Raw genomic sequence first — 22019 nt, forward strand, 5'->3', positions numbered from 1 at the left:
CAGGCAGGCAGGCAGGCAGGCAGGCAGGAAGACAGACAGGCAGGCAGGCAGGCAGGCAGGAAGACAGACAGGCAGGCAGGCAGGCAGGCAGGAAGACAGGCAGGCAGGCAGACAGGCAGGCAGGCAGACAGGCAGGCAGGCAGGCAGGCAGGCAGGCAGGCAGGAGGACAGGCGGACAGGCAGACAGGCAGGTAGGCAGGTAGGCAGACAGAGAGGCAGGCAGAGAGACAGGCAGGCAGAGAGGAGGGTAGGCAGGCAGACAGACAGAGAGGCAGGCAGACAGACAGGCAAGCAGAGAGGCAGGCAGGCAGACAGATAGACAGAGAGGCAGGCAGGCAGACAGATAGACAGAGAGGCAGGCAGGCAGGCAGGCAGGCGGACAGGCAGACAGGCAGGCGGTTGGCAGGGAGGCAGACAGACAGACAGAGAGGCAGGCAGAGAGACAGGCAAACAGAAAGGCAGGCAGGCAGATAGACAGAGAGGCAGGCAGACAGACAGATAGACAGACAGAGAGGCAGGCAGAGAGACAGGCAGAGAGACAGGCAGGCAGACAGGCAGACAGACAGACACGCAGGCAGAGAGGCAGGCAAGCAGAGAGGTAGGCAGGCAGGCAGACAGACAGACAGAGAGGTAGGCAGAGAGACAGGCAAGCAGAGAGGTAGGCAGGCAGGCAGACAGACAGACAGAGAGGTAGGCAGAGAGACAGGCAAGCAGAGAGGTAGGCAGACAGACAGACAGACAGATAGACAGAGAGGCAGGCAGAGAGACAGACAGATGCATCAAACATTGTATGCATCAATTTATGGTGCAAATAAAAAAGTCTTTATGTAAAAGAAAGTATTATAATAATTATTCTCCTGTATTGTTCAAAACTTCACAAAGACCTTCCAAACATCACAAGTTTCTGGGGATTTTTCTTCTAGGAGTCATGTATATCTCAGAGTATGAGACCTTGCTAAAGCCATAAGCTCCAACGTTTAAATCTACATCACAGACTTAAAATCACGAGAAATCCCGTCTTGATTTGTCACGGACCTGTTGTGTTCTTTAACCCCGCGATGTAGCACTAGTAGACAGAAATACCGCTTTCCGTCAGATCGTTCATAGATCTCGACATTTCCAAAACGCACTTGAAGGCAGCGTCATTTCACAGAGAAAAAGTAAGATATATATTCTAAATATTGCCTATGAAAATGACGGGTTCCTCTGAGCCGCTGCGAGGCTTCACAGCCGAGCACGCAGGCCGCCGTGTCCCGCTCTCACATTTACAAACTGTCGCCGTCGGGGAGGAACTAATTACAACAGCTTGTTTATTTTGCCGGGGTATCTGCCGTGCGCTCACTCGTCTCAGCCGGGGATCTCAGCGTGAAATTTACAAAAGTTTCTGACCTTAATTCCCCTCTAAGGAAGGAGCACTGATGAACGAAGCGGTACCGATCATCATGACAACCAGTGGTGGAATGTAACTAAGTACATTTACTCAGGTACTGTACTTAAAGGTCCCATATTGTAAAAAAAAAGTAAGATTTCCATGTCTTTTGTATTATAAAGCAAGTTGCTTTTGGAGCCTTTTTTTGACGTTTAATGCTTCTTTTCACTACCATGTTTGAACACCACTTACACCAACTTACTGCCACTGTAGTTTTACACTTATTTTTGGAATTCAGGGTCAATTAAAAACCTAATTTACAGGAAACTATACCTAATTCTTGGGTTAAAGAAGCAGATGTTATGAATTATTTAGACTCATATTAAAGCAAGGATCATCACAGAAGGGTCAACGTTCAGCGAGGATACTGTCCCGAAACATTTCAATTTTTATTTTTTCAAATGCTAAAAAAATGGATGATAAAATAAAACACCCCAAATTCAGTGAAAGTAGAGATCTGATCTTTTGTTGTACTTGCGAAACACGTTGTATGGGATCATCCATCCGTGTTATTTTTGGGTAAAAGAAACCCATATTTCTGAGATAGACATTTTGAGAACGGGTCAAATTTAACCCTAAGACAACACACGGTTAAATTCCACGTTGTTTACGGAGAAGGAGATCCAGGAAATGAGTCGGGGAGAAATGCAACGCTATCAAGCCACGGCCGAGCGGCGTGTAGTTACATTTTTCGAGAGGTGCACGTCAGGCTACGGCGTAGGTTTGTGTCTCCACGTACCTACGTAAGTAGCCATGGCGTAGATTTTACACAGAAGTATAAATCACGCTTTAGAACTTGGCTGAACATACCGAAATGATGAAACCATGTCTTGTCGGGACAACAATGTCATAATCCCACACTATTAAAGGTGCTCTAAGCCAGGGGTTTTCAAACTTTTTGTGTGTGTGGACCACTATTTGTAATCAAGAATTTTCGCGGACCACCTCATAATACACATAATAAAATACGTCTACACACAGTCCTACCTGAATTAATCTGCACCTCTTAATTAATAGGCCAACTAGCACTACAACTATAACTGGTCATCCCATCAGTACAACAGGCTCGTTAAAAGAAAGTTTACTGCACACAACGGCTGACACTTATTTTATTTATTCATTTACTCAAGCACCCGAGGGCATAATCAGGTTCATCATAACAACAGGCTTGTTTCCATAGCAATGGAGTATTAAATCTATACAGTAATAACAACACTTGGATGTAGTCAACATTTAAAAACCTTTGGCGATTTTAGGAGATTATTAATCTTCAGAGTTTGGACTTGAACGTCATGGCCGAGCGCCACTAGCCTATTTTAGTAATCGCACAATAACATGACAATTTAATTTAAATTAAAATTTTATATCAATATACATATTAGTTAGCTTTTCCACGGACCACCTGCAGTACCCTCACGGACCACTAGTGGTCCGCGGACCACAGTTTGGGAATGACTGCTATAAGCGTTGTTGGGTGACGTCACTTCTTGTTTACGTTTGAAGTACTGTCAAATAAAACGGAGGCTAGCTCGCCCCTCCCTCCTCCTCATCCCGTCCCCTCCCCCTCCCTTCCGTGCACTAACCCACCAACCCCCACCCCCAAATCCTTCTTCTTGGTTATTGGCTGGAAGACTGTTTGTTATGTTTGGTGGTGCAGGTTGACCAGTTTGTTTTTGTTGCAGTTTGTGGAGCCTGGGCTGTCTACAGAGACCACGCTTTTTTTTACAGTGTGTTCAGGGGACAGGCAGCTAGCAGGTAGTGAGGAGATGTTTGCTGTATGTGACAAAAAATGTTGTAGTCTAAAAAAACGCGTGACATCTAACTAAGAACATTTAACTAAGAAACAACGTTCAGGTGCTCTCACCCACGAGATCCCACTCTCCGTTGGCGATGTATCCGGTGACGTCGGCATCGATCATCTGCAGGTCCAGAGACCAGCCGCCGTACGTCCACGAGCCAAACTTCAGGTCGCAGCGTTGCACGTCGAACGGAAACCAACGCACGTCGATGTAACAGGTGCTCTTAAATATTCCTGAAATAAAGAAAAGGGGGAAAAGAAAATAGAAATAGAAATGTAATAGGTTACAGATTACAAGTTACCTAGTCTCGCATTGCCAGACCTTCCTCCACAGCGCTGCGGAGGAAGGTCTGGCTAGTCCACACAGCGTTCCTGGATGGGAGATGAACGTGCTCTGGTTTATTGGTATTTCTTTTAACCAATCACAATCGTCTTGGGCGGTGCTAAGCTCCGGATGGAGCCACGGTGCCGTCCTTCTGGACAGAAGGTTTTGTATTCGTAATAGAGTGGTGATCGGGCCGCATTTTTCTATCCGAGCCCGGCCCGCATCCGACAGAGACGTAACCGAGCCCGACAGGCATTATGATATTTCTGTCCGAGCCCAACCCGAGCTCGACACAGTTAAAATTAGGGTTGGGTACCGAAACGCGGTGCCAACAGGGCACCGGTTCCGACCTAAACGGTAGTAACGAGACCGAATAAGAACGAAAATTTCGGTGCCTTATTTCGGTGCCTGACTTTACACTACACTCAACAGCAGGTAACGTTAGCCTAGCTTTAGCTAGCTGGATTAAACAGGGTTAAAATGCTGACAGCCAACGTTAAACAGTGTAAAGTGGGACTGTATTTCAACAGTCTGCTCTGCAGCGCAGCAGATGCTGACGTCGGAAAAACATAGACGGTGCGTTCACTGAAACTGGTAACCTACAGCCTCGCGGTGCATTCAAAGTTATTGTAATATACCCTTTTCCCATCTGGTGGTTGTTTTTGTCATTCAACAGCAACTTACTGGTGAAATAAGTTATTGTTTATTATAAGTTATACTTATTACATTACTGTTAAATCATTTAATTTTGACCATATGGCCGTAGTAATAAACAAGTTGTTCTTAAATGTCGCCGACTGTTGTTTAGTACCCTTCTTTTTTTTCTTCTTTTTTTTTTTAACTTTCTTAAAAAGTATCAGTTCAGGCACCGGCACCGTTTTAAAAGTACTGCTTTAGCACCGGTATCGGAAAAAAAAAAAACAATACCCAACCCTAGTTAAAATCTCATTTTTTTTCTCATACTAATGACACATGCACGTTTGTTTGTGTGGAAAGCTTTTATTAAGCAGCTGTAGGAAGTGTGATGTAGAAAAATGTGATAAAATCTGTTTTAACTGAGTTATAGGAAATATACAATGTACCACAAATATGATACTAGATAAAAGATGATATGTAGTTTAGTTTGTGTAGGATAGAGACTTCTCCCTCCTTGGATCACCTTCAGTTGTCGCTGTGCAGCTGCAAACAGCCACAGATGGCTTACCACTGTTACAGCCGCAGTAGGATGGCCGCCGCTGTATAGCCACAAAAAGCTATGGCGGGCACCAAGCCCAAACGCCTTAAGCATAGGCGCTCGAAACGCAAGATCAGCTAAATCTAAAAATCTAGTGGAAAACTCCCAAAAGAGATGGTCTTTAGCCTCGAAAATAGCCAATTGAAGATTTACACGCATGTTCTGCGGGTGATCATTGGAGCGTCCCACAGGAGGAGGGTCTTCCTTGTAAAACGATATAAGGCGATGTTAGACAAAGGACCCGTTAGCAAGATATGTCCGCACCTTGCTCGGGCTTTCCTGTGTGTTGATTTACTTTCGTGCACGTTAAAGCTCTTTTTCTCATCTGACTCTCACAACTTCTGTGTTCACTCTTTTACGACTTTTAATCTTGTTGTATTTTAAACAAGAAAGAAGAGCAATCGCGAAATTACAGCAAGCGTTGGAGTCCGCGCCTTTATCTGGCCTTGAGCCGCGGACATTTAAAATTTACTTCTACAGAAGGCATTCGGAAATGTCAACAGATGAGCGCATCAGCGCACACGGGGCAACAAGCGCACGTTAACACAGGCGCGCACCTACATAACAATTAAAAATGTTCAATGCCATATCGAGCTGATGTGACCGAGCCCAACCCGAACCCGGACATCATTTCTAAATATCTAAAGAGAAGCAGCTTCCATTGAAAATGAATAACTTCCGGTATCTTTAGAAGATCAAGTCGGCGGCGGTGTGTACGTACAGTTAGGGCGTGCCCAAATCCACTTTTGCTAGTTTGACGGCAGAGAAAAGGGTCGGTGCGCCGGGCGCATGGTTCTACAGGGTTGTACTTAGTGTCTTCATTAATTCAGAGGTGTGTTTTGGGCGTAACATGCAATAAACTAGAAACTAGAACTAGAAAAACACCAACATATGAATTAAATTCAATCGTTCGGTCATGTCTCGTCCCTGTGTCAAGTTTCTGTGTTTAGTTGGTTTCATGTTTTCTGTTTCCATTTCCTGTTTTATTTTGTAGTCTCTGTGTTCTTTGTCACTGCCAGATGTGAGTCGAGTGCAGATGTGAGTCGCGCATGCTCAGATTTAAACTGTTTACGGCATAACGTGTCATACTGAAATTTGTGAAATCTATAAAATAATAAACGTTTCTCTTTACATACAATAACAGAAGATGGTAATCATTTCAAAAACGTTGTAGCTATCTATGACTGTTTGGTTGCTAACGTTAGCTCAAAATGCCATTAAGTGACCGCCTTTGTTGTGTTTGATTGCTAACTTTTAGCTAGCAGTCATTTCAAAACCATTGTAGCTATCTATGACTGTTTGATTGCTAACGTTAGCTCAAAATGCCATTAAGTGACAGCCTTTGTTGTGTTTGATTGCTAACTTTTAGCTAGCAGTCATTTCAAAAACGTTGTAGCTATCTATGACTGTTTGGTTGCTAACGTTAGCTCAAAATGCCATTCAAGTGACAGCCTTTGTTGTGTTTGATTGCTAACTTTTAGCTAGCAGTAATTTCAAAACCGTTGTAGCTATCTATGACTGTTTGATTGCTAACTTTTAGCTAGCAGTCATTTCAAAACCGTTGTAGCTATCTATGACTGTTTGATTGCTAACGTTAGCTCAAAACGCCATTAAGTGACAGCCTTTATTGTGTTTGATTGCTAACTTGTAGCCAGCAGCAGCAGTCATTTCAAAAACGTTGTAGCTATCTATGATTGTTTGATTGCTAACGTTAGCTCATAGACTGTGCGTTAGCTCAAAAAGCCGTTAGCATCTTGTAGGCTACTTGTCGCAAAGTGACGCATGCGCGACTTACGTCTGCACTCGACTCACATCGGGCAGTGACACTTTCATGTGTTGTCTTGTTTTACTTCCTGTCTTCTACTTTCCCGCCTGTGTGATTACCTGTCCCCGCCCCTATGAGTTGCACCTGTGTCTCATTGTCTCCCCTGTCTTGCAGAGCTGTATAGTAACGAAGTAGAACTACTTCACTACTCTACTTAAGTACTAAAAGGCTGTATCTGTACTCTACTGGAGTATTATTTTTTTCTCCTACTTCCACTTTTACTTGAGTACATATTTTCGATTAGTTTAATACTTTTATTCAGATACATTTTTTATGTGCTGCATCGTTACTCGTTACTGTTGTGAATTCCTCACGCTATGAAGACTGTGTAGGTTACAGTGTGTGTGTACATTAGTTACGTACGCTAATTGACCTCTCGCCGGCCCCTCCCCCAAAACGGCCATTGTCCAATCACACATCATAGCAACCGTTACTATGTGAGCAGGTCCGACAAACATTGACTCCAAGCAAGATGGTGAAGGGGTGCACCCACGGCGTTTGTAAATCGGACACTAGATACCCCGAGAGATTGTCGGGAGGAGTTGTGTTCTTTCCATTCCCAAAGCCGAAAACACAACGTGAGCGGTGCCTACAATGGATACAACAGTGTGGACGGTCCCACTCCCAGTTAAACATTACGAAGCATAAATACGTCTGCTCAAAGGTAAGGCTAACAGCTAACTAGTTACCGTGTAGTCTAGATCTACTAACTAGAGGCAAGAACACAAATTGGACCAAAGTTATGATTACCATGGATATCATTGCCAGAATGTTAACCTACTCTCTAAGCTAAGTTTAACGAGCCCTTTAGCTTTAGCCAACATTAGTTAACATGTTAGCTAACGCTAGCTACATTGCTAGCTGCTGTTGTGTTGGGTCTTTGAGCTCCCCAACTTTATTTTTCATCAGTTTACAACAAAGTCGAACATAGCGCCCCAACAAGCAACTTTAAATAAATTTGTTTTTATCTTTCATGTAGCATTTTATGAACGGAAAACCTACCCCTGAGTTCCCCAATCCCACATTTGAGGTACAGGTCATGGGGTTTCTCAGATTTCGCTTGAGACCGGTAAGCATTAGCCTCGATAGTAGTCGTGTCTCCTTCATTGCGTATTTTTATATTTTGAATATATCCCTCCACTGCATACTGTAACCCCTTTTGCCTCGATCTGGAGGATATCGCGGAGGTATTGCTCCAGAAAAGGTCACTGACACGCACGGGTATACCTCTTCCCGTCATGGCAATCTGTCGCGCTGGTCGTGTTTGACCATTTGTTTGTCGGACATAGCAACAGTAACTAAGGGGGGCGGGGCTCAGCGAAAGGCTAATTACGTAATTTACGTAAGAAATCCCCGAGATCACGTCGTGTTTCTTTTCATTACGGTTGCCCGTTCAGAAGTCAGAGACGATGTAAGTTTGTACTCTTTCTATTTAGCTATTGTTGCAGATTAAGCTATTCCTGCGTTGTTTGAGTCTGCAGTGAGTCCTGAATGTTAACCGTTTGACCCTGTGAAGTGGAGCTGTTGGTTTATCTGTATTTTGCTAGCTTGCTAACTTTCCTGTACATCACACATGTTACTAGCTAGTGTGTAATATGTTTTTTGGGGCTTTAATCGTTACTGTGCTGGAGAGGATGTTCATTTTACTTGCACAGTGTGATAATTGTACATTTTATTTCAGTATTTGTTAATATGTTATTTTTTAATATAATATATTTAATATTTGTTAATCCCTTTGGCTACAGCCAAAGTGACCTTTATGCTAAACATTTGACATAATATAAACAATAAGATATTCAAACTTTTGACTGCTTTCTTTAATAACTAAATAACACAATATTTGTACTTTTACTTTCAGTACTTGAGTAGTACACTTTAAAATAAACTACTTGCAATACTTAAGTACAAAAAATGTTGAATAATGGTCAAGGTAAACTTTATTATCCCACATGGAGAAATTCATGTGGTCATTCATTACGCGTCCTTGTCACAACATATTCTCTAAACATATAGACACCACAGACAAGCCAATAAGCATGTATAGAGAAGAGAATAACAATACTACAGAAATGACAATGACAGAAATCAACAATAACAATACGAAAAAATAAACAATAATACAAAAAAGACAAAGACAATCCGACATCTGACATTTACGATACAAAAAGAAAAAGACTATAAGATTATCATCAGGTAGCTAAACATTTCCAAAATAATAACTAGTAGTGGTTATCAAAAAAAAAAATTAAAATACTTTAAAAAGTACTTTAATTACTTACTTTAATACTTTAGAAAATTAAAAAAAATTAAGATCTACCATCCAGTTAAAGTACCAGTGCGGGATTAAAGTGCCGGCGATGTTCTTGGTCATTATACAGTCTGATCGCTGTAGGAACAAATAATTTATTGCACCTTTCTGTTCTAATTCTCTGTTGTAAAATTCTACCAGTTGACCTATTGCTTCTCATAAATTTATGGTGAAGAGGGTGAGTAGGGTCATTAAGGATTTGGTCAGTCTTTTTTAAGATAAGCTCATTGTACAACTGAGCTGCCAACACCTGGTCGATACCGATGATCCTACTGGCCATCTTGATCAATCGCTGCAATCGCTTTTGGTCCTCAACATGCATGTTACCAAACACACAGATGAGGCCAAAAGACAGAACACTCTGGAGGATACTTCTGTAAAACATTACAAGGATGTGTCTGTCTAATCTAAAAGTGTTTAGTTTCCTAAGGAAAAACATCCGCTGGTGCAATTTCTTAGTTTTATTCAGTGCACATACATTAAAAGTTAATTTAGAGTCAATTTCAACTCCCAGATATTTGTAGGTTGAGACTCTCTCAGGGGGGCTGTAATTCTATTTTTGCTAAAATCTATGACCATCTTTTTTGTTTTCTTCACATTTATTTCAAGAAAATTATCAGAACACCACTGAGTAAAACCCTGTAATTCCCTCTGGAATTCATTCACAGAAGAAATGTCAGATTTTAAAAAGCCAACCAGTGCAGTGTCGTCAGCATATTTAGATTAATTTAGATGTAAGTGTTGTGCTTAAAGAGCACTTGTACTTTTACTCAAGTATGGGTCTCTAGTACTTTATACACGTCTGCTGTCTTGTGTATTTAAGTTCAGTCTTTTCTTTACTCCTGTGCGAGATCGTCTGTTTTCACGTGTTCAGCCTTCAAGCGTTTTTTCCCTGTCCTGTATTCCTGAGTTCCTGTTTTCCCTTGGATTTTGACCATTGGCTGTCTTCTCATTTACTGGACACTGTAATATAATATAATAAAACCAGTGTATTTTACTCGCCTGAGTCGTGCATTTGTGGGTCCATTCTCTGGTGTGCGTGATACATTCAATGTAATTCTATGGAATCCCATTTCCTTTCTGGCTGCTGAAACGTGAAGCCTGAGCTCGTCTCTCCATCGTCTCTCCGATCAATGTCGGCTGTCAGCCGTAATAGAGCCGTTACCACTTTTACTGCCTATTGATTCCTGATCAGCTGATGGCTTTCCCGTCTCTTCCTGACATGTTATGGTGGCATGTCGGCAGATTTATGTCCTTTATGTCCATCTATAAAGTGGCAAGTTTATACGACGTCCTCTTCGCTTTCTGTTGGGCTGCTGTTGTTTGTGTCCCTTTGAAAAAAAAGTCCACGCTCGCGTCCGAAATCGCATACTAGACACTACACTCTAAGAAATAAACTCTTACGAAAAACAGAAAAGTTCTGGCCGCTCATTACTTTGTCCCGTAGTTAAAAACAGAAATATTGTGTGCAGCTACAGTAAAAAATACAGAACATTTAATGAATCTGTTATTTAATTAATTTAAAGCGGGTTTTTTTTATGCGTTGACATTTTTTTTTTTACGATAACGGTGTTGGGAATAACTACGTTAACTACGTTAATAACTACGTTAGTTGTTGGAGCACAGATAAATGTCCCATAATGCAATTCAACAAATGTAAATGAACAGAAATACAACTGTTACCTGTTAAAATATAAAGACGTACAACTGTTAATACACGAATACTTCTTAGGGTGTACATACTCAACATGCATACTATCCTTCAACATACTACTATGTGTACATATTACTGAAAAGGGTCAGTCAGATTTTAAATATGTAAAAATCTAAATTAAAAGCGCGTTTGACGTCACAGAGCTGCCTTGGTCACTGTCCGTTTGTCTGTTATGAACATTGGCGTTACTACTGCATTGCATTGTGGTGTCCAGTAGTGTCCAGTATTTGCGTACTGTAATATTTCAACACGTTCTCACACTCATACCGTAAAATCTGGACGCTTGGTCAGGTGCCTTTGTCGTTCTTATTGACGCTAAAAGTCTCCTTTAGCGCTATAAGTAAACCCGCTTGGTCGGGACTATTGATGTCCCTTTAGCGCTATGAGTTAACACGCTTGGTCGGGACTATTGACGTCCCTTTAGCGCTTTAAGTAAACCCGCTTGGTCGGGACTATTGATGTCCCTTTAGCGCTATAAGTAAACGCGCTTGGTCGGGACTATTGACGTCCCTTTAGCGCTATGAGTTAACACGCTTGGTCGGGACTTGGCCGTCCCTTTTGACGCTGTTATGTTAAGAAAGGGTCGTGGGTGGGCGTACGGTTCTGTGACACACGGGAGGAAAGAAAAAAGCGACTATAGCAAGCATGACGAGCAGGACGTGAACCCCGCTCTCCTGGGTGAAAGTCCTGTGTTTGACCCATCCACCCCCCCAACCAACCTCCTTACATACTACTCTCTAAATCCTCTCTAACTGCTGCTCTCCCCGGTGCGTTACACAAACACGCTGAAAGACGCCTTTTTCGTCGCATCAGACGCTGACAGCCACTGACAGCCACTGTCCAAACGTCCTTATTTTACGAGTTTGGAATGAGAACGGGTTGAATATTTCACCGGGAAATAGTATATAAAAAAAATACGACTGGACGCGCTCAAGTCACGTAGATTCTTAGAAAGCTTTGAAGGATGGGTGCTGGATCCTAAAAGTGAATAATCATAAAAAAGCTACTAGAACAGCACTCCAATCTGACAGAATTTATTGCCACGTGGCAATAAAGTCTGTCAGATTGGAGTGCTGTTGGAATAGCACTCAATTCACTTACTATTGGTTTCATGCTAAGTTTTCGGACACACTAAAAAATCTAACATACGGTTTAACCCTCATGTTGTCATCGGGTCAAATTTGGCCCGTTTTCAAAGTTTTTATGTCAAAAATATGGGTTTCTTTCAACCATATTGCCCCAAAATAACTTGGATGGTTCCATACACAAAACAGGCTGTGCTTATCTATCAACATAGCTTTCTCTGATCTTAACTATTAGTCAAAATAATTCATAATTTCTGGAGTATTTTTTAAATTGAAAATTAGGTATAATTTAATATGAATGAGGGTTATTGACTATGAATTCCATAAATAAGTGTTAAACTAGTGGTCATTATTTGGAATGAAGTTGGCTAAGGAGACGTAACACAGAATTGGGTGATAATTTATACTGCATGCTTTAAGAACAGGCAAAACAGACAGAGGACAACACAGGGGTTAAGGGTCAGTGTAACACTTATCAGTTCAATTTTCTAAGCACAAACAGACATTTGGAAAAAAATGGGTTCAAATATCCAATTTTTCATTTTTTTCCACCTTGACGAATTAAAAAATTGGATCTTTAAACTGTTTTTCCAATTTTCTGTTTTTATTCAGAGGCTCAGAAATTTAGAAAATTACAAAATTGCGTCTGATCTCCAATTATTCAATACTGCGATGGTATTCTCTTCCTCTACTTTGCAGAATATGCAGGTCATGAACTGCATATGGACCAAAAAAAACTAAAAACTGATCGATTTTGGGGTCAGAGGTGCAACTGATGGTTTCGAGTGGGGGGGGCGGGGCGTAGCTAGGAGGAACGAGGGAGAGAATACCATTACAGTATTGAATAATTGGAGCTCAGATGCAATTTTGTAATTTTCTAAATTTCTGATCCTCTGAATAAAAACAGAAAATTGGAAAAGATCCAATTTTTTAAATTGTCAAGGCGGAAAAAAATGAAAAATTGGATATTGGAACCCATTTTTCTGTTTTTCCAAATGTCCGTTTGTGCTTAGAAAATTGAATTGATAAGCGTTACACTGACCGTTAAGCCTACCAACTAGCGTGATAGTATGGAATTTCGGACGCAGCCCTTAACTCTCAGTGTTACAGTCTTGTTTTAATCAGCTGCCTCGAGGAGTCTCAGGCCGTCAATCAGGGCCGTAACCCCCGCCTGTTGGCCCCTTGACCTCCTGTTGACCCCTGCTCCCCTTCAGACTGCCATAAAACTGCATTTCTGTCAGGCTTTGATGGAGTTGTTAGTGTGTGGTGGCTCTTTACTGGGTGTTGTAACGATTACTTATAATCTCCTTTGAATCCGCCCACTCCAGCGAGGGTTTCTTGGTTAAAAAAAAGCACTCTATCCAATGAGCGCCGCGTGGGGACTAACACCATTGTCAAGCTGTCTATATAATCGCTTAACTCTTGAAGGGTAATTTTGGTATTTTTCAAACTGGACCCTATTTCCCCATGCATTGGTGTCGAGTAGTCTATATCCATGACGTTTCCTTTCTGGGATTGCTCCTTTGCCGCTGTAAATTCTGCCGGATGCCCCTCATTTTCGGCCAGATGTGCGTCCACTTCCTCTGTCTCTGTGTTGGCGTTCTAACCTCCGGTGGATTTGTGAGGACTATGGTTAACTGTTCCTCAGATCTCTGCAGGGTAAATCCAGACAGCTAGCTAGACTATCTGTCCAATCTGAGTTTTCTGTTGCACGACTAAAACTTCTTTTGAACATACACGTTCCACCAAAACAAGTTCCTTAGAGAGGCTATTTTGCAGAGGCACTGTGGCTCCGTCCGGCCGCCCAAGTTGATTGCGATTGGTTTAAAGAAATGCCAATAAGACCAGAGCACATTTTTCTCCCATCCAGGAATGCTGTGTGGACTCACCAGACCTTCCTCCGCAGTGCTGTGGAGGAAGGTGATGCGAGACTAGACAATTATGTGAAAATTGTTACAGGACTAGTGGACATACGTGTTTCCCAAATACCTGAGGGGCTTATCAAACAGGTTAGTAGGTGTGTTACCTGGTGGCAGGTACTGGCAGTATCCGCTGGAGTTGACCAGGATGTTGGTGTGGAAGGAGGCGTCGAAGCGTTCATCAGCACTGTAGAGAGACACAGATCAACAGTCTGTCAGAGGTCACACACACACACACACACACACACACACACACACACACACACACACACACACACACACACACACACACACACACACAGATCAACAGCCTGTCAGAGGTCACACACACACACACACACACACACACACACACACACACACACACACAGATCAACAGCCTGTCAGAGGTCACACACACACACACACACACACACACACACACACACACACACACAGATCAACAGCCTGTCAGAGGTCACACACACACACACACACACACACACACACACACACACACACACACACACACAGATCAACAGCCTGTCAGAGGTCTCTCTCACACACACACACACACACACACACACACACACACACACACACACACAGATCAACAGCCTGTCAGAGGTCACACACACACACACACACACACACACACACACACACACACACACACACACAGATCAACAGCCTGTCAGAGGTCACACACACACACACACACACACACACACACACACACACACACAGATCAACAGCCTGTCAGAGGTCACACACACACACACACACACACACACACACACACACACACACACACACATAGATCAACAGCCTGTCAGAGGTCACACACACACACACACACACACACACACACACACACACACACACACACAGATCAACAGCCTGTCAGAGGTCACACACACACACACACACACACACACACACACACACACACACACACACACACATAGATCTACAGCCTATCAGAGGTCGTTCACACACACACACACACACACACACACACACACACACACACACACACACACACACACACACACACAGATCAACAGCCTGTCAGAGGTCACACACACACACACACACACACACACACACACACACACACACACAGATCAACAGCCTGTCAGAGGTCACACACACACACACACACACACACACACACACACACACACACACACACACACACACACACACACACACATAGATCAACAGCCTGTCAGAGGTCACACACACACACACACACACACACACACACACACACACACACACACACACACACACACACAGATCAACAGCCTGTCAGAGGTCTATCTCACACACACACACACACACACACACACACACACACACACACACACACATAGATCTACAGCCTGTCAGAGGTCACACACACACACACACACACACACACACACACCAAGGTTATTATAGTTTTGCATTTTTCATTAGTTTTTATTTTTTTTTTTTTTTGACTTTTTGTTTTTTAAATTCAGTTTAATTTTAATTTGTTTTTAAAGCGGGTTTCAGTTTTCATTTTTTGAAAGTTCTTAGTTTTACTTTAGTTTTTATTAGTTTTAGTCTTTTTTTTTTGTAACATGGGTTATTTGTCAGGGCCAAGATTCAAAAAGGTCAGACAACTCAACAAAAACAACATACAATTTTAGAAATATGTATTCAACAACAACACCGGTACATAAAATGTTCATATGATGATGATCACACACATGTAAACAGTCTACACAAGACGCAGCAGTAAGTGCAACATGTGTAAGTGACGTGTTACAGGAAAAACCCTAAATACCCGACAGACTAAAGAAGACAGACATGATCAGGTGTTTTGAACTTTGGTTCGAGTAAAGTGGCGAACTTTTTGAAGTCAATCGACTCACACAGTTGTGTAGACATCCCAGTATTATTACTACACACATTAACCCACGCTTCCTCCCGCTTTTGGTCTTCCTGCGTATTTACTAACCAGCAGCTATCGGGTCCATAGGCTCCGTGAAAATACTGAGCGCCCACGTGTGCCAGACGGCCAGTAGGCTACATTCATTTAAAATTGAACACTGCAGTTGGTGCTGAGTGGAGCGTCTGTCATAGTGTGATTGGTTATGTCGCTGTCAGTCCCCTGCTCCATATCCTATCCACCAATCACAGCGTCTCTCAGATGAAAAATGACCCCCCTCCATCCCCCCACTATACAGTGCGTGCACGTGCATTACTGTGTGCTCTCTTGTAACATCGATAGCCAGGCCCAGGCCTACTAATTCATGTTTAGGCCTAGGCTACTAGACAGGTGGCATTGATTCTTAATTTCCCACGATGCTGATGGCGGTTACGTGTCAATTCAACTTCTCATCTCCAATCCTATCTGTATCTGTGAGAAGTGGAACAATTTTTGACTACTATTTTTTGCAAAGGGCGTGCGCCCGTGAGCACCCACGGAGGAAAACATAAATCGGCGTCTATGATCGGGTGGCCAGTGAAAGCCCTCCTGTAGTTTTCTCTGTCCTACGGTTGTCTCCGTCATGCTGCCTGGCCCTGTACCCATACATCCATGTTATTCTCCTAACAATACATTTCAAATTTCAAATTACAAGCCGAAAACATGACCGCTCCGGCTTAACTTAAGTGCATTTCTTATTTAAAAGATTTTCCATGTTGCAAGGTATGGTTATTTGCAGGAATCAAGAGTCCCCGATGGCCCAGGGGAAGAAACTCTTTTTAAAGATAATTGTGCAGCTAGCTGTCTTGGCCAGGACACTCTCGAAAAAGAGATTTGTAAAAGAGATTTGTAAATCTCAATGAAGTCGTATTCCTGGTTAAATAAAGGTAAAATAAAAAAATGTAATAACTGGATTAACTGGAGTTAGTGGGCAGAAGGAAGAGCATGTTGGAAAGAAGAAAACTCAGAAGTGAAACTATAGTAAGTTTGGTGTAAAGTTGAGCTGGTGTTCGATAATGATTCAAAGTCAGGCTCTGCCCCCCTCTCATTAAAGCCAGCCAGGTCAATATTCCCTCTGACAGCGTTACCCCTTCCCTCCCGTTAATGAGCCGAAAAGCTCGTCAGCATCCCGCCGAGAGCCTCCCACAGCCAGCAGCAAGGGATTAATCCTGACAGGGAGAAGAGCTATCTTTAGCGCTGATAACAGAGGGGGGGCAATAGCTGAATTAGCTTGTTTGCTGAATCAGAACTGAGGGATGTAAAATCTAAACCGAGTGAGTTGTCTTTGGTTTCGTTCAGGGCGTCTACACCGTGAACTAAAACATCCCTGATCCACCAGAGACAGATTGATCCTGTTGTTCCTTCGACTCGCTCAATGGTGCGTCACGGCTTTCAAATCCAGCTTTCATCCAACGCCAGCACTCAGAAAAGTGGGGTTTTGTCACAACTCTGCTTATTAAGTTATGTAGGAGATAGGAGATAAACTTTAAGATGTCATCTCCTACGTAGGAGATGACATCTTAAAGTGCCCATATTATGAAAAAAATCACTTTTTCTGGGATTTGGGGTGGTATTTTGTGTCTCTGGTACTTCCACACGCATACAAACTTTAAAAAAAAAAACATCCATGCTGTTTAGAGTGAGATACGGTTTCTGAATGTGTCCTGCCTTTAGTCTCTGGGTGAGCTGGTCAAAATCGGCACGGCTTTCTACGTCACTAGCCGAGACGAGGGGCCTAGGGGGCTAACCGTTAGCATGCTCAATGGAAAAACACTGCTTCAACACACACAGATTCACCATAATCTACAAAATAAATTGTATAGAACTACTTCCATGTCCCTGTTCTGCAGGTATTCCACACAAAGTTGGAAGTGCGCCCTCGTTTAGAAGAAGTCTCCCGGCTAATCCTGCCTTGTACTACTGAAGTTGGAGAAACAGCTAGCTAGCTCATGTAGTCCTTACCTAGCTACCGAGCATGTGATCTTACCTAGCTACCGAGCATGTGATCTTACCTAGCTACCGAGCATGTGATCTTACCTAGCTACCGAGCATGTGATCTTACCTAGCTACCGATCATGTGATCTTACCTAGCTACCGAGCATGTGATCTTACCTAGCTACCGAGCATGTGATCTTACCTAGCTACTGATCATGTGATCTTACCTAGCTACTGATCATGTGATCTTACCTAGCTACTGAGCATGTGATCTTACCTAGCTACTGAGCATGTGATCTTACCTAGCTACTGAGCATGTGATCTTACCTAGCTACTGAGCATGTGATCTTACCTAGCTACTGAGCATGTGCGACTGCCAACAAAGATGTTACAGCAGTGAGAGGTCTCACTCTGTAGCTAAAACAGAGACCTGAACACAGGGTGAAAAGAGGAGCTGCAGCAATGTGCAGTACAACTAAAATATGGTGTTTTTTGAAAATTAAACCGTATAAACCTATTCTGGTACAACCTCTAAATACAATTATGAACCTGAAATGAGCATAATATGGCCACTTTAAAGTTTATCTCCTACGTAGAAAGTATTATCTTGTACGTACTAAATCAACTTTAAGGCTTAATTAGTTTTAAAGCGAGAAAGCCGTTGCAAGTAGTTGCAAGTTTCAACTTCTCTCATCGGGAATCTTTGGCCTGAACTTTAAGGGCTTTAAGTTAAGCCAATGCCCGATAACGAGTCAAAGTCCAACCCAGTCTCACGGCAGTTCGTGTAAATGTCACGTTATTTTTAATCTATTGATATGTGTTCACGGGGACGTTTTTCTCGTTTTTTACGTGGTGGCCAGCACGAAATACCCTACGGGGAAAGGACGCCTCACACGCCGGGAGATGGCCGCTGGGGACGCGTGACAATAACGGGGCGGTTGTGATTAGGAAACAAAACGCCACACGCGGGACGCGATCCCCGCTCGCCCGGGTGAAAGTCCTGTATTGTTTGACCCATCCACCCCCCCGACCAACCTCCCTACGCGGATTTTCGGCTCTTTATACTACTCCCTACCATTTTTGTGCTGTGACCATGAAATATGCTTCCCATTGAAATACATTACTTCACATTTTCGTGCTGCCACCACGTAAAAAACGAGTATATGATACGAGAATATGTATCAATAGATTAAAAATAATGATTTACACAAACTGCCGTGAGACCGGGCTGCAAAGTCAGGCTCTGGTCCCGTTCACTGGCCCCTTTTCTCTTCACGACAGTTTAAAAGTCAAGAAACTGTAAAGGTTCCATGTTGTAAAAAAAGTCTTTTTTGATGACGTTGGCCAAAACATGTGTTGTTATATCCTACATAGGAGATACAACTTAAGTTGATCTCCTACGTAGAAAATATTGTCTTGTACGTACGAGGTAAACTTTAAGGCTTAATTAGGCTGTTTTAAAGCGAGAAATTTGTGTAGAATGAAGCTCTTAGAGCACGATACGAACGGATAATATCTTCGTCGTATGAGATCAACTTTTTGAGGTGGTGTACCTGTTGTAGAGCAGGATGTCAGGCCTCCAGATCTGGCTGTCGGGGAATCTGACGTTGGTCACACCTGGATAGTCTGACGTGTTCCACTGCAGGTAGAAATCTGTCCAGTACTGCAAACACACACAATGTTTTTTTCAAAAAAGCGACAGAAACTTTGTTTTTTCCGTCAGATGGTTTATAGATCTCGATATTTCCGAGATCACTTAAAGGCAGCTTCATTTCACATAGAAAGAGAGAAAGAAAAAAAGGAAAGCCCAATGATGACGTTAACCGATCATTAACCGTTAACCGACAAGCAGGAAACGGAGTCTCAGTTCACCCGTCCGGGAGACTCTGACACATTTTCCGTTTTTTGCCCCCAACGGTGCCTTCCAGGCAGCGCTGCCCTCAGGCACTAGGATTAGGCACTGGTTATGGTTCAACCCAGCCTCACGGCAGTTTGTGTAAATGTTATTTTTAATCTATTGATATGTGTTCACGAGGACGTTTTTCTCGTTTTTTACGTGGTGGCCAGCACAAAATACCCTACGGGGAAAGGACGCCTCACACGCCGGGAGACGGCCGAAAAGGTCGCCCCATATGCCTGGAGGCGGCCGCTGGGGACGCAACTACGGGGAAAGGACGCCTCACACGCCGGGAGACAGCCGCGGGGGACGCGCGTCAATAACAGGATGGCGGAGGTTGGGTTTAGGAAAAACTCTACGGGGAAAGGGCACCTCACACGCCGGGAGACAGCCGAAAAGGACGCCCCATATGCCGGGAGGCGGCCGCTGGGGACGCGCGACAATAACAGGATGGCGGAGGTTGGGTTTAGGAAAAACTCTATGGGGAAAGGGCGCCTCACACGCTGGGAGACGGCCACTGGGGACGCACGACAATAACGGGACGGTTGTGGTTAGGAAGACTACGGGAAACTAAACGCCACACGCGGGACACGATCCCCGGTCTCCTGGGTGAAAAAAACGTAAAAAACGTCCCTGTGAACACGTATCAATAGATTAAAAATAACGTGACATTTACACGAACTGCCGTGAGACCGGGCTGTAGGGTTAGGGTTAAGGTTAGGGTTAGGTGCCTTGGAGGCAGCGGTCGCAGCGCAGCCTGGAAGGAGCCGTTGGGGGCAAAAAACACCATCGAGCACTTTCCGCACTCCGTGTCGGACACACGCAGCCACTTTCCTGGAACCGCTTGCGTGACCGACACAAGTCCACAGCGGCCCGCGGCGTGTATGTCCGAGCCCGTGTCCAGCGCCTCCACCTGCAGGTCGTCAGCTGTGTGTCTGCCTGGTTTACTCTCGGACGGCCGATTTAACTCGCCGGTCCTCATCGATATAGTTTCATGTGTCACGTAGCTCTCCACAAACAGAAAATAAAGAGGAGCTTAAAACGCAACTTGCTGGTTCAAAGTTAGGACCAGCAAGTTAATTAGTTCATTATTAATCTACACCTGATTTGATCAGAACCTGCATGACAGTGGAGCATGATATTGTTTTTGCATTTCATACATATTTTATCATTGCTCTGCACACTGATGAACAATTCAAAAGAAAGTTTTAATCCCATGTCCTTGTTTTAAGAGAGACTTTGTAACATCTGTCCAGAGACTATGAATAATTTACATCATTTAGAGAAATGTTAATGAATGTGCAGTGTCCCTTGTTAAATAAACCGATAGAAAAAAGGAGAAATAAACAGGGCCTCATCAAACCATAAAGGTGCAATCAGTTAGGTAGATAATTGGCAGAAGTGAGGCATAATCCCAAGATTGTTTTCTACACAATGCGGTTTGTATTTTGGGGAAACAAAAAGATGGAAATGAGGTCTCCATAAACAGTGCGAGGAGAGTAAACACGTCCAGAAGCGATGTCTGGAAGCAGCCGATAAGCAGCTGCTCTTTCTGTGTCTGACCTCCATACTTCAGCTGCTGGAATCTAGATTACGCTGCTGGATCTTATGTAACCGCCATTGTTAGCCGTGTCTGTCTTCACAGAGCCGCAGAGAGAAGGGAGGGAGGGAAAGAGAGAGAAGAGCTCGCTGCCAACAAACATCACGCCGGTGTTGATGTCTGATTTACATACGCAGCAGCTGCTGTGGCGGGCTCGCTGTCCCTCATCACATCTCGGAGCCTCTCTGACGGCGGGAAGGTCGCACACATCTGTCAGAATGGATTTACTTCCTGTCAAAGAGCTGAGAGAGTTTACCCAGAGGAATCTCTTGAAAAGCACAACTGTCACAGCAGCGGCCGACACAAAAACACCCGCAAAAAAAAAAATCACATCCGAAGTTCACGTCCGAAGCAGCCAAAACAACACGCTTGATGACCTCTGGGCTGAAAACTTCTGAAAGGCCTTGGTTATACTCGTGCGCGACACCGTGGCCTCGGGCCTCCTTAGATGGCGCATGCGCTACGAGCACGCACGGAGACGTTCGTGCTCAACGCATTGCAGTATTCACTGAAACACAAAATAATCTGTGAATGAGCAAGCAGTGGTAGAGAAGAAGAGAGCGAGAGGAAAGGGAAAGCAGGCTGCCCGGCAACAGCAGAGGGGGAAAGAGTACAAGAATATTCTACTTAAGTAAAAGTACTATTACTTTGATGAACTTTTACTTAAGTACAAGTAAAGTAACCGGTATAAAAATCGACGCAAGTAAAGAGTAGCTCATTTAATGTTTACTCAGAGTAAAAGTTATTCAATTACTTTTTAACAGAGACTGGAGATTATACATTTATATTTATTTAATATCTTATTTGTACTTAAACTTATGTGATTAAATCTCAGTTTTTTGCAATTTTGCACTAACACCGGCCAAGCAATCGGCCCGTTCCAAACAGGCACGTTTTCAACCTGCACTGTACTAGTGTTGAACAAAAAGGATCTTACTCTTTAACTAAAAGCTCTATCTCTGTAGGGATCCTTTCATAATGTTGTCAGACACTTAGAATAATAATCTGAGT

The 22019-nt window shown here is 43.3% G+C and overlaps 1 protein-coding gene and 1 long non-coding RNA gene across 2 annotated transcripts in view; one reads left to right on the plus strand and one right to left on the minus strand.

Moving 5' to 3' along the window:
- LOC116036399 overlaps positions 1-7128 on the plus strand; it is a 16938-nt gene extending 9810 nt beyond the window's left edge. Inside the window, exons 2-3 of the long non-coding RNA XR_004101593.2 lie at positions 4573-4578; positions 6967-7128. This is a non-coding gene — a long non-coding RNA (uncharacterized LOC116036399). The remainder of the gene's footprint in view (positions 1-4572; positions 4579-6966) is intronic.
- The window catches only part of LOC116036397 (neuronal acetylcholine receptor subunit alpha-7-like), a 68502-nt gene that overhangs the window by 17578 nt on the left and 28905 nt on the right, over positions 1-22019 (minus strand). Inside the window, exons 4-6 of the mRNA XM_031279914.2 lie at positions 19065-19174; positions 13745-13824; positions 3294-3461 (exon numbers count right to left, since the gene is read on the minus strand). Coding sequence (XP_031135774.1) covers positions 3294-3461; positions 13745-13824; positions 19065-19174 — 358 coding nt within the window. The remainder of the gene's footprint in view (positions 1-3293; positions 3462-13744; positions 13825-19064; positions 19175-22019) is intronic.

The sequence above is a fragment of the Sander lucioperca genome, chromosome 7 (assembly GCF_008315115.2).
Source record: "Sander lucioperca isolate FBNREF2018 chromosome 7, SLUC_FBN_1.2, whole genome shotgun sequence".
NCBI classification, from domain to species: domain Eukaryota; kingdom Metazoa; phylum Chordata; class Actinopteri; order Perciformes; family Percidae; genus Sander; species Sander lucioperca.